Raw genomic sequence first — 12,403 nt, forward strand, 5'->3', positions numbered from 1 at the left:
CCCCTCCCCCCTCCACACCCCTCTCAAGGCAGTGGCCTGGTACAGAGAACATTGTTGTGTCTTGGGGAGAAGAGCGAAACTATTGGGAGGCATTGAACTCAGTGATGGCCTGTTATAATAGAAAGCAAAACCAAATCAACTCAGCTGATGCCTGCCCACAGAGAGAGCATTTAAACGACCACTAGCCAGAAAGGAGTCGTGGATCCCAGTGGTCAGAACTTGAGTTCCCACAAGCCTTGCCACCACAGGCTAAAGTGCTATGGGGACCTTAATAAACTTGAAAGGATGTCTAGGCCACAAGGACTGAAACTTGGAGGCAAGTTCTAGTGCTGAACTTGGCCCAGAGCCAGTGGAATGGGGGGGTGGTCACACAGCCTACTCAGACACCAGTCAGGATAGAGAAGGGAGTGCTGACATCATCACCCCTCCACTAACCCCAGGCAGCACAGCTCATGGCTCTAAAAGAGATTCTTTTCTTCCACTTGAGGAGAGGAGAGGGAAGAGTAAGTGGGACTTTGTCTTGCATCTTAAATACCAACCCAGCCACAACAAGTTAGTGCACTAGTCAGAGTCATGAGACCCTTTTTCCAGGGCCTGGTTCCTGGATGACATCCCTAGACACATCCTGGGCCAGAAGGGAATCCACTGCCTTTAAAGGAAGGATCCATCCCTGGCAGCATTCATCATCAACAAACGGAAGCGCAGTTGGGCCCTAAATGCCAGCAGCGATACAAAGGTACACATCAAAGGCCTTGGGTGAGACTGTGAGACTTGCAAACTTCAGGTGAGCCTCAACACATTTCCAGCTATGGCAGCTATGGCAAGAGTTTTTCTGCTTGAGAAAAGCTGAGAGAAAAGTAAGGGGATTTGTCTTGCAGCTTAAGTGCCATCTTGGCCACAGTGGGGCAAAGCATGAAGTGGGCTCTTGGGGTCCCTGATTCTAGAACTTGGTTCTTGAATGGCATTTCTGGACCTGCCCTGGGCCAGAGAGGAGCCCACTGACCAGAAGGGTGAGTCCCAGGCCAAGCAACTTTTACCACAAGGTGACTTAAAAGCCCTTGGTCCTCAAGAGAATATCAACAGTAGTCTGGCAGTATTCCCCATGGGCCTGTGGTGGTGGTAGCCACAGGGTGAGGCTCCTCTGCCTTTAAAAAGGGGAGAGAAGAGTGAGAAGAACTGTATGTTGTGATCTGAGTGCCAGTTTAGCATCAGAACAACAGAATACCAGGTAGACTTCTAAAGTTGTTGACTCCAGTCCCTGACTTTTGAGCAGCACCTCTCAACCCTCCCAGGGCCAGCACCTCTAAAACTCTCTAAGAACCTAGGGGAACTCATCACCCTGAAGTGAAAGACACAGGCCTGGCTGGTGCTGCCATCTGCTGATTGTAGAGCCCCAGGACCTTGAGCAAACAAAAGTGGTAGCCAGGGGGTTGTTACATCAGGCCTTGGGTGAGACCCAGGGCTGTGCCGGCATTAGGTCTGACTCAGCACAGTCCTAGTGGTGATGGTCACAGGGGTTCTTGTGTCACCCTATCCCCAACTTCAAGTTCAGAACTGAGAAGGAGAGAGACTCCATCTGTTTGAGGAAAGCAAGGGAAGAGAACAAGAGTCTCTGCCTGGTAATTCACAGAATTCTTCTGGATATTGTCCAAGACCATCAAGGTGATATCTCTACAAGTCTGCGAGAACCACAGCATTAGTGGGCTTAGGGTGTTCTCTAAAGCAGATAAAACTTATATCAAAACATCCATGTCCTCGTGGATATCTGTAAAACCTTTTCAAGGAGTACTGGTACCAAGAAGCCCAGACTTGTAAAGACTACAATATACCTAACTCTTCCATGCCCAGACACTGACAAACATCTAGTAGCATAAACACCATCCGGGAAATCATGACCCCAACAAATGAACAAAATAAGGCACCAGGGACCAATCCTGGAGAAACAGAGATATGTGACCTTTCAGATGAGAATTCAAAGTAGCTGTGTTGAGGAAACACAAAGAAATTCACGATAATGCAGAGAAGGAATTCAGAATTCTATCAGAAAAATTTAAGAAACAGATTCAAATAATTTTTAAAAAGCAGAAATTCTGAAGCTGAAAAATGCAATTGGCATGCTAAAAATGCATTAGAGTCCTTTAATAGCAGAATTGATCAAGCAGAAGAAAGAATTAGTGAGCTTGAAGACAGGCCATTTAAAAATGTACAGAGGAGAGAAAAGTAAAAAAAAAATAAAAACAATGAAGTACACCAACAGGATCTGGAAAACAACTTCAAAAGGACAGATCTAAGAGTTATTGACTTAAAAAGGAATAGAGAAAGAGATGGGGTAGATAGTTTATTCAAAAGGAAAATAACAGAGAACATCTCAAACCTAGGGGAAAATATCAATATATAATTAGAAGAAGGTTATAGAACACCAAGCAGTTTTAAACCAAACAAGACTACCTCAAAGCACTGAATAATCACATTCCCAAAGGTCAAGGATTAAAACAAAAGATCCTTAAAAGCAGCAAGCAAAAAGAAACAAATAACATACAATGGAGATCCAATAGGTGGGGTAACAGACTTTTCAGAGGAAACCTTAGAACCAGGACAGAGTAGCACGACATATTTGAAGTGCTGAAGAAAAAAAAGTTTTACCCCGGAATAGTGTGTCCAGTAAAAATATCCTTCAAACATGAAGGAGAAATAAAAACTTTTCCAGAAAACAAAAGCTGAGTTGATAATGGCAACTTTTAAAGTATTAATGTTTTCACAGTCATTAGGGAAACATTTATGATTCTGAAAACTGGTAATTTATTTATTCTCCTTCTTCTATGTAAATTGTATCTGTCTTGTACACTCAGAATTGCCTTAATTAAGGAAGTAAAGCTTTGAATTTTTATAGAGAAAAAAAGGGAGGGAGGAAGGGAGGAAAGAAAAGAGGGAGAGAAGACAAGGCAAGGGAAATGAAAAGACAGCTAAGCAGGGAAGAACGAGTGAAACAAGACTCCACCACTATCTAGAAAAACTGATGACAGCATTGCTAAATTTTTTCATTCTGATACTTCATAAAGTCAGAGATAAAGAAAATATTCTAAATATTTCCAGGTAAACAATAGAATGGGAATCAGAATAACATGCAATTTCTCCAAAGCAACAGATCATGCTAGAATATAAAGGAAACATAACTTCAGAGTTCAGAAGAAAAAATATTTATAACTCAGAATTTTAAAGAAATCAAATTATTATCATATGTGGAAAACAATTGCCAAAGAACAGTCATCAAAAAGAGGGAATGAACAATTAAGAGAAAGATGGAGAGCTTGAATACTGAGTTATTTAACACAAGAAATCAAAAAATAAAAGTCTCAGTAGGACAGCTGAACATTGGGTCTAGAGAGCAAATTATCCAGACTGGAGCAGGAGGGTGGAGGCTACCAGAAAAGAAGTCTCCAGGGTAAAAAAAGAACTCATGATTATTTAATATGGTTGATCAATTTAATGGATACATAATGGATGTTAATGAGCAAATAGGAATATAAAGTTTTTATTAACTTTAAAAAAATTGACAGGTATAAAGAAAATGAAATGTAAGCATGGTAAACTAGTTCTTCTATTTGCATGTCTCTCATAAAAAGTGGTTATTGAACTATAAAAGATTTTGTTGGGGCCGGGCACAGTGGCTCACGCCTGTAATGGCACTTTGGGAGGCTGAGGCAGGCAGATCACGAGGTCAGGAGATCAAGACCAGCTTGGTCAACATGGTGAAACTCCCATCTCTAGAAACAAACACAAAAAATTAGCTGGGCACAGTGGTGCGTGCCTGTAGTCCCAGCTACTCAGGAGACTGAGGCAGAAGAATCGTTTGAACCTGGGAGGCAGAGGTTGCAATGAGCTGATATCAGGCCACTGCACTCCAACCTGGCCAACAGAGTGACATTCCATCTCAAAAAAAAAAAAAAAAAAAAAAAATTATGTTATATCATCAAGGCTAAAGGGAATGGGAGGTGTTTAATAAATAACTTAATATTCATTTACCATAATGGGAAATTGATTAATATGACTAAAACTGATACTAAGAAATATAAGGATAAATTTTCAGAGAAATCATTTTAAAAATTAGAAGGTTGTTGTGGATGAAACACCTAAGTCATGGTGGGCAAGAAACTGTAGTTTTTGGAATTCACCTTTTAGTACTATTTTTAAATCGTATTATAAATATATATTAGAAAACAAATATAAAGGAGCAAAAACACAGAGACGAGTTTGAAGCTATTGATATTGTTCAGGTGAGAGATGAAATTATGTACAGGTGGTGTAAGTGGAGAGATTTGCACATTTAAGATACACTTCAGAGACTAAGTTGACAGATATCATGAAAGCTTGGTTGTGATAGGAGAGAGAGTTGCATGGGGTTCTCTTAATTTCTGCCTTGCCCGACTGGTTAGAGGATGCGACCATCATAATGGAGAAGACCAGGGGAGGACCACGTTTAGTGGGAAATTCAAGCCTTGTGCTTTCATCATGTTGAATTTGAGATGTCTTTGCAACATTCAAGTAATTATGTGAAGTAGGCAGTTGCACATATGAGTCTGGAGAGTAGGACGGATATCGGAGCTGGAAATATACATTCTGAGCCATCTTCATATTGATGAAATTAAAAGCCAAAAAAAGATGAGGTCACATAGAAAGAAAGAATAGAGTGAATAGATATTTTATATATAAATGTTGTATAACCCTAACAATAGACATTAGGTAGAAGCAGAAGAGTCTTCCCCAATTATAGCTTATAGCTTTTTAGTTTGGTTGCCTTTAAAATGCCCATCTTCCCTCCTGAGACAGAAGTGTAGGAACTAGAACAGTCTTGTTTTTGTTGTACAAACGGGCTAGAAATAGACCTTTCTGTATATGCATGTACATGTGAATGTATGAACATAAACGTACAAAAAGGAGGAATAAGGAATCACTAAGAGAAGAGTTTGTCAATAAATGCATCCGGGACTACTGGTTAGCCATAAATCAAATTTTAATTCTCACTTTATAACATTATAAAATAAATCCCAGTGGGATACTGTATATTAAAAATCAAACTATGAAAAATGAAGGAAATACACATTTTGTCTATAAATATATATCTAAATGACAGGGAGATATAAATTTTAACACAAGTGGAAGAGATAGTTTCTCAGTTGACCCAGGGCTACTAAACAATCCTTTATTTCCTTGTTGCTTGTGATGTTCTTCTTATTTTATATGGGAGTTTACTTTTGAACAATCTGATTTGTTCTTTTGGTTTGTTTAATTCTTGATTTAAAACCAAACTGTTGTCATTATTGGAATTTTATCATATATTTTAATATATAACACACAAAGTCTATTTTTTTATTTTCTAGAAAAATCCAGAATAGGAAAAAATTTTAAATTCATTTTGCCAGGTTCCCAAATAAGTTCTCCTAAGTGTTTATTTGAATTGAATTAGTTTGTAAATAATTTTTAGAGAAATGGCCAAATAAAGTTATACCTTTAATATGCCATATATGAAATAAATTCCAGGAAGAATCGAGTCAAGTTGCAAAAATTTAGAATATCAAAAAAGGAAGGAGGAGGAAAATGGGGAGGAGGAAAATGAGGAGAAGGAGAAGAAGAGAAATAAGAAAAGGAGAAAAAGAGATACTGGTTAATAGTAGACTTTGGATTAAAAAAGAAATTGTGGATGAAATACATGAAAGAGATCATAGAAAAAATAAGTAAATATGAGTGTATTAAATTAAAATGTTTATAAATATCAGAAACAAATACTAACACTATCAACCCACAGAGGAATTATTTGCAACAAATAGTTGTGATGACTTTTCTCTGAAAACAATGATATAAATAAGAAATAAAAAAGACAAAGCAAAAATGACAATTCATAAAAGTAAAAATGGCCAATAAACACATAAAATATTGGTACAGTTTACCATTACTCAAAAATAAAACAATGTCATTATCAATATGTTTTAAAATGTTTGATGAGTGTTTAATATGTAACCTGCAGTTTTATAATACATAGCAAATAACATAGTTGATGCCTTCAAGAATGAAAAGGACCTTAATTATGTTTCTGGTTAAAGCAGACCTTAATCTACTCTGTCCAATTTGTTATAAGTCGCCGTTAATTATTCTGCAAAACAGAATATTTTGTGAGTGAGCCTCTGTGTGTGTGTGTATGTGTGTGTCTGTGTCTGTGTATGCCTGTGTATGTGTGTGTGTTCCTTTTCATTCTATTTTTTTCATTCTTGGAATCTTATCTAAATAAAACTTCATTACCTTAGATATAAATTACTGCAGTTAGTTTGCTTCTAGTCTTTTCCACTCTAAAGTAATACATATGTGTCTGTCAGGTCAGTTTTCTGAAATAAAACTACCATTTCACTTTTCTGCCAGGAAATTTTAAATGTTTCAAACACTCTACATATGATTGGATATAATGTCTTCCATTAACTAGGAAACATTAATCAGAAAAGACTCTTCTACATATTTAAACATTTAACTTTCATGCTATGTTGATTAATTGAGGTTTAGGATAATACTCTCTGACAATTCCATGAGAGTCGTGAAAGGTAGTAATAACAGTTACCAGTGAGTTTCCCCTGATTCATTCTGGTTGTGGAATTTGGATAAAGATTTTTCAAACAATTTTGAAATTCCATTGATATATTTTTTAAACAAACATAGCCTAATGATTTAGAGGCTTACATTTTGTGTAAAATAACATATTAATTTTTCTGTGTTCCCTGTTTATGAAAGCATTTTAATACATTTAAAAATGAATTTGCTATAGAACAAGTTTGTTCAAGAATGTTATAATTCCTCATCATTTTTTTAAGAACATTTATCACCTCCTTATTTCTCAGACTATAAATAAAAGGGTTTAGTAATGGGATTACTATTGTATAGAATATTGCCACCGGTATATCTTTATCTGCTTCTTCAAATGGTCGAATATACATGAGAAGACAAATGTAAAATATTGAGACAGAGAGAAAGTGGGATGCACAGGTAGAAAATGCTTTACCTCTTCCCTCCTTGGATTTCATTTTGAAAATAGTCAAAAGGATGCATAGATAAGAGATCAAGACAGTAGCAATGGTAAAGATTTGAATTGGTATTGAAAAAATATATATCATTAGTTCATTAATAGAAGGATCAGTACAGGAGAGTCTATACAGTGGAAGAATATCACAAAAAAAGTGGTCAATTTTATTAGACCTGCAGAAAGTTAACCTTATCAGAAGCCCTCCATGAATCATGGAATGCAGGTTTCCAGCTATGAAGGCCCCTGCAGTCATCTGAATGCAGAGTGTCTTGGACATCATGATGTGGTACTGCAGTGGGTGGCATATGGCCACATAGCGGTCATAGGCCATTGCCGCCAGAAGAAAGCAGTCTGTGGTTTCAGCAAGACAGAGAAAATAAAATTGTGCCATACATTCATACAGGGAAATAATTCTATCCTCAGAAAAGAAATTCTCTAACATCTTGGGGGTAACAGCACAGGAACAGCAGGAATCCATCAGAGCCAGGTTGCCCAGAAAGATGTACATTGGTGTGTGAAGATGGCGCTCTACATAAATTAATGCCACCAGACCAAGATTCCCCACCATGGTGACCAGATAGATGGCAGAGAACACCACAAACAGAAGCATCTTCAGCTCTGGATAATTGGTAAATCCTATGAGGATAAACTCAGCTGCTAAGGAGTGATTTTCCTTAGCCATTCCTGGCTTCTCTGCAGAGACATAAATTGTAAAGAAATTTAACTGAGATTCTAAAGCAGAATGTTTCCAATTTTCTCCCTATAACTTCCCTGTATACAAAAGGGAAGAAAGTCTTCTTCAAATCATCCTGTGCCATCTCCTGAACACTAGCACACTCACTGTAGGTCACATCAAGTGAGAAAAAAATATCATGGATTGTGCACACAGGGCTTGTCTGAAAATATCTGTGTGAATTCCTAGGGCAGAAAAGCTTTATCTGCATGAATTTTCCTATGGTGATGTAAAATTTATGGTCAGTACATATAATTTTCCATTTCCAAAATTAAAAAGACATTTTCTTATGGTATCTTTTCCTCCAGGAAAAAAATAAACAAGTTTTAAATCATATCCTATTGGATCAATGTGATGCTTAAAATGAATTACTCTTTAGGCATTTTAAATGTTTACATTTTAAAAACTGCACACAAACACAGTGAGTTTGAAGAATGCTTTTGCTAGCTTAGTAACCCTTTCCAGATAAGGTCACCAATGCATATTTTTAGAAATATCAGGCTGGGCGCAGTGGCTTATGCCTGTAATCCCAGCACTTGTGGAGGCTGAGGCAGGCGGACCACGAGGTCAGGAGTTCGGGACAAGCCTGACCAACATGGTGAAATCCCATCTCTATTAAAAATACAAAAATTAGCTGGGTGTGGTGGTGCCCACCTGTAATCTCAGCTACTCACAAGGCTGATGCAGGAGAATCACTTGAACCTTGCATTCAAGGTGGAGCTTGCAGTGAGTTGAGATCTTGCCACTGCACTCCAGCCTGGGCAACAGAGCAAGACTCTGTCTCAAGGAAAAAAAAAAAAAAAGAAATATCTACTCATCCTTTTAGAGAGGATAATAATATGAAACATCTATAGGTGTTCTTAATAATTGTATTGGATAACATTTTATGTTCATTTCAACATATTCTAGATACTATTCCAATATTGGTATGACAAATTTCTCAAGAGGCTATTACTCTTAATCACACACTTATCCTAATACTGTATCTAGTTTTAAGAGTTTTACGTGCATGTCTAACATTGTAAGATTTGGTTGCAAAGCCTCCACACACAGTGTGAATATTCTTCATGGTAAATATCTATTTTGTCTTCACTCAAACATCTCTCATAGAAACTAACGTCTTCATTTTCGGTGAGCTCCATGGAGGCTCTCCATTTATTTACTTAAGCTTTAAATTTATTTAAATTTACAAACTCATTATCTACTCTTAAGTGGCTATATATTTATTTGAGTTTATTAATCACCTGAATTTATTATATAGTTATTATAATTTGGCAACTATAACATTAAAATATTTCAGTTGCAGAAAAATATGAGTTTTAAGGAATAATAAAGTTAACTCTCTTTTCTTCTAGAAGTTTCTAAAGGTCTTTAGCCACAGCATAGTCCAAGTAGACAATTTTGGAGAAAAGCCTACAATAGTTAATTCAAAGTGCATTTTTTTTTTTTTTTGAGACAAAGTTTCACTCTTGTTGCCCAGGCTGGAGTGCAGTGGTGCAATCTCAGCTCACTGCAACCTCCACCTCCCGGGTTCAAGCAATTCTTCTGCCTCAGGCTCCTGAGTAGTTGGGATTACAGGCGTGAGCCACCATGCCCGGTTAATTTTGTATTTTTAGTAGAGACGGGGTTTCACCATGTTTGTCAGGCTGGTCTGGAACTCCTGACCTCAGGTGATCCGCTTTTCTCGGCCTCCCAAAGTGTTGGGATTCCAGGCATGAGCCACTGCGCCTGGCCAATGCATTGTTTTAGAAACATATTTTGGTTAGGTTTTCTCTGTTTCTTACTTTTGTTTACACCAAATTTAAAACTCTGGTTTTCTATTCACTCACATAATATAATGATGTTTTCTGGAGTTTCATCACTAGAGGCTTGTAATCAAAAGAATACAATAAAATGTCCTTTATATTTTAGGTCTATAACTCTTTTTAAAAATCCCTCAGAATTATATTTTGAAAAAAACTTTGTAAAAATATAAAATACTGCTCTTTATAATTATTTTAGTAATACCTAATGGACAATCAACAGAAAATATCATGTGGACTATGGAAAAATGGATTTTATTATCAATAATTATTATTTTATGTAGATGATATATCAGAATATAATGAGTAAAAACTCATTTTCTCTTCTCCAGTGTAAAATATAATTCTCAACTGAATAAAATATTAATTCTACTCTACATCCCAGAATTATTGTATAGGTCATTGTCAGCCTTATCTGTATATTTGCTGATAAAATTATGGTACTTTGAACAAAGAACAGGTCTGATTTATCCACTTACTGTGCGTCCTTATGGCTTTCTATAATGTCTTCACTTTAGAGACAAAGAAAGTTATTAAGTGGCTAAAATTTAAAAACAATGAAAATACTGAATATACATTTTTAGAAAATGTATATTCTGCATTTTAATACTATAATATAAGTAAGTTAGAAATCAGTCCTCGTATTTTGAGTTCACTGAGAAACATTTTATAGTAGCTGACTGGTCACCTGATGTTTTTTCTTTGTAGGGAAATTAAGAATAAAAATATTGGATTTTAAATCATTAGGGAATAAATTATAAAAATCTGGAACACTCCTACCAATAGGTCAGTGACAATAATTATGTGTCAGGCAAAGTTAAAGTTTTCTATTCTAAAGGGAATTCCTTGGCATCAGAGTGTTTCTGCAGATACTCTAATCTGATGGGCATGGTTCCCCCAGAACCAGTAAATCAAACAGTATGTAAAGATGGATGCATTTTGAGATTCAGAAGTTAAATCAAAATGGCTATCACTAAACACAGCTTAAGGTTCCTCTTGATTTTTCACATACTCGGAATCTCTCTCTTTCCCTTACACACACACACACACACACACACACACACACACACACACCCCTACCTTGATTACCTGAAAACTATGATAGAGAGAAAAAGATTTACATTGATCACTTGGGGTAGAAGTTAGAGATTTGAAGAGAAATTTGTATTTGCAGACAAGAGGCAAAATGTGGCAGGATCGTCCAGGGTTGTGTTCCTTTCTTTTGCTCCCAAAATTAATCTGGCCAAATCTTGTATATTCATCCTCTGAAATAAGTCTGACATTATGTTCTTTAGTTTCGCTTATATGTCGTGAGGTAACTTTTAAAAACTTAATTGAGGTATGAATAATGTACAAAAAGCTCTACACATATAATGTATACAACTACATAAATTGGGACATAAGTATAGATCCACGAAACTATTACCAGACTCAATGCCGTCATCATAAGAACTTACTTGTTAATTGGCCTCCTAGCCCCATCTTTTCTCCAGTGTGTAGATATGCTCTTATGCATTAGAAATGTTTTTGGCTCCTCATTAGTCTTCAAACCAACTTTTTGTCCTTTATCTTGGTACTCCAAGGGCTCCATACATAGGGCTTATATCACTTAAGACTTTATTTTCTACCATTTACCTTTAAAAATCCATCTCCAGCCGGGCGCGGTGGCTCATGCCTGTAATCCCAGCACTTTGGGAGGCCGAGGCGGGCGGATCACAAGGTCAGGAGATCGAGACCACGGTGAAACCCCGTCTCTACTAAATATACAAAAAATTAGCCGGGCGCGGTTGTGGGCGCCTGTAGTCCCAGCTACTCGGGAGGCTGAGGCAGGAGAATGGCGTGAACCCGGGAGGCGGAGCTTGCAGTGAGCCGAGATCGCGCCACTGCACTCCAGCCTGGGTGACAGAGCGAGACTCCGTCTCAAAAAAAAAAAAAAAAAAAAAAAAAAAATCCATCTCCAGAGACGTGCCCATCACTTATCTATTCCTTGATGCGCTAGAGTTTAACCTTGACCTCAGGATATTTACTCAGAATCTACTCTTCACATGAAATGCCCTCTTTGATTTATTCTTCTATCCAAATCCTACTCAATTTTTATGAGCTCTGATTCCCATTATGAAGGCATCCTCAACTTTCTGATCTGCAAGATAATGACTGTTTGCGTGATGCAAAGAGCTCTTAATTGTGCTTCACTCCTATGCTCATTCAGCTGTTTTTTCATGTGCAACTTTTGTTTATTCTCAGATAGATTAATTTTTTTTTTTTTTTTGGAGACAGAGTGTCGCTCTGTCGCCCAGGCTGGAGTGCAGTGGCCGGATCTCAGCTCACTGCAAGCTCCACCTCCACCTCGCCCAGCTAATTTTTTGTATTTTTAGTAGAGACGGGGTTTCACCGTGTTAGCCAGGATGGTCTGGAATTTCTGACCTCATGATCCGCCCACCTCAGCCTCCTAAAGTGCCGGGATTACAGGCGTGAGCCAAGATTAATTTTCTTTTAGGTTTTCCACACTGCAAACCCCTCATAGTTCCAGATAATGTAGGCCCTAGGTGAATGCTTATTGAATTGCTTGCAGAAATTTCAAGTAAATTAACTTCAACATTATAGAGTGACTACAATAGAGAAGTCATGGAGTCAGACATTGGGCAGGAGGGGTATGTGGTAGGAGTGAGGTTGGGCAGAAACCTGAATAGATAAATAAGAAATAATCCTGCCCTCAGGGAGCTCCCAATCTAGAGGGTAAAATCACTTATACAACGATATAATAAAGAAACTCAGGCTGAGTTAAGTATTACAAACTTAGCTACA

At 37.3% G+C, this 12,403-nt stretch overlaps 2 protein-coding genes across 2 annotated transcripts in view; both read right to left on the reverse strand.

The window, feature by feature from the left end:
- The window catches only part of LOC105477446 (olfactory receptor family 5 subfamily K member 3), a 40,269-nt gene extending 29,116 nt beyond the window's left edge, over window positions 1-11,153 (reverse strand). Inside the window, exon 1 of the mRNA XM_071090514.1 lies at window positions 11,056-11,153. Within this exon, the coding sequence (XP_070946615.1) occupies window positions 11,056-11,080 (25 nt within the window). The 5' untranslated portion in view covers window positions 11,081-11,153. The remainder of the gene's footprint in view (window positions 1-11,055) is intronic.
- LOC105477584 (olfactory receptor 5K4) lies at window positions 1,049-7,745 on the reverse strand. Its single transcript, XM_011734136.2, has 5 exons — window positions 6,786-7,745; window positions 2,540-2,622; window positions 1,830-1,981; window positions 1,277-1,400; window positions 1,049-1,145 (listed from the first exon to the last, which is right to left on the reverse strand). Exons 1-5 carry the CDS (start codon window positions 7,743-7,745, stop codon window positions 1,049-1,051), a joined length of 1,416 nt encoding a protein of 471 aa, XP_011732438.2.
- Window positions 11,154-12,403: the final 1,250 nt, after the last annotated feature.

The sequence above is a fragment of the Macaca nemestrina genome, chromosome 2, assembly GCF_043159975.1.
Source record: "Macaca nemestrina isolate mMacNem1 chromosome 2, mMacNem.hap1, whole genome shotgun sequence".
Classification (NCBI taxonomy): Eukaryota; Metazoa; Chordata; class Mammalia; order Primates; family Cercopithecidae; genus Macaca; species Macaca nemestrina.

Coding starts and splice junctions, on each gene's coding strand:
- LOC105477584 (XM_011734136.2), bottom strand. CDS start 7,745: ATGGCTAAGGAAAATCACTCCTTAGCAGCTGAGTTTATCCTCATAGGA. Junction 2,623..6,785: donor TAGCAAATTCATTTTTAAAT/GTATTAAAATGC, acceptor TTTTTTCTTCAG/CACTTCAAATATGTCGTGCT. Junction 1,401..1,829: donor TCTGGGCATGGAAGAGTTAG/GTATATTGTAGT, acceptor TGTTTGCTCAAG/GTCCTGGGGCTCTACAATCA.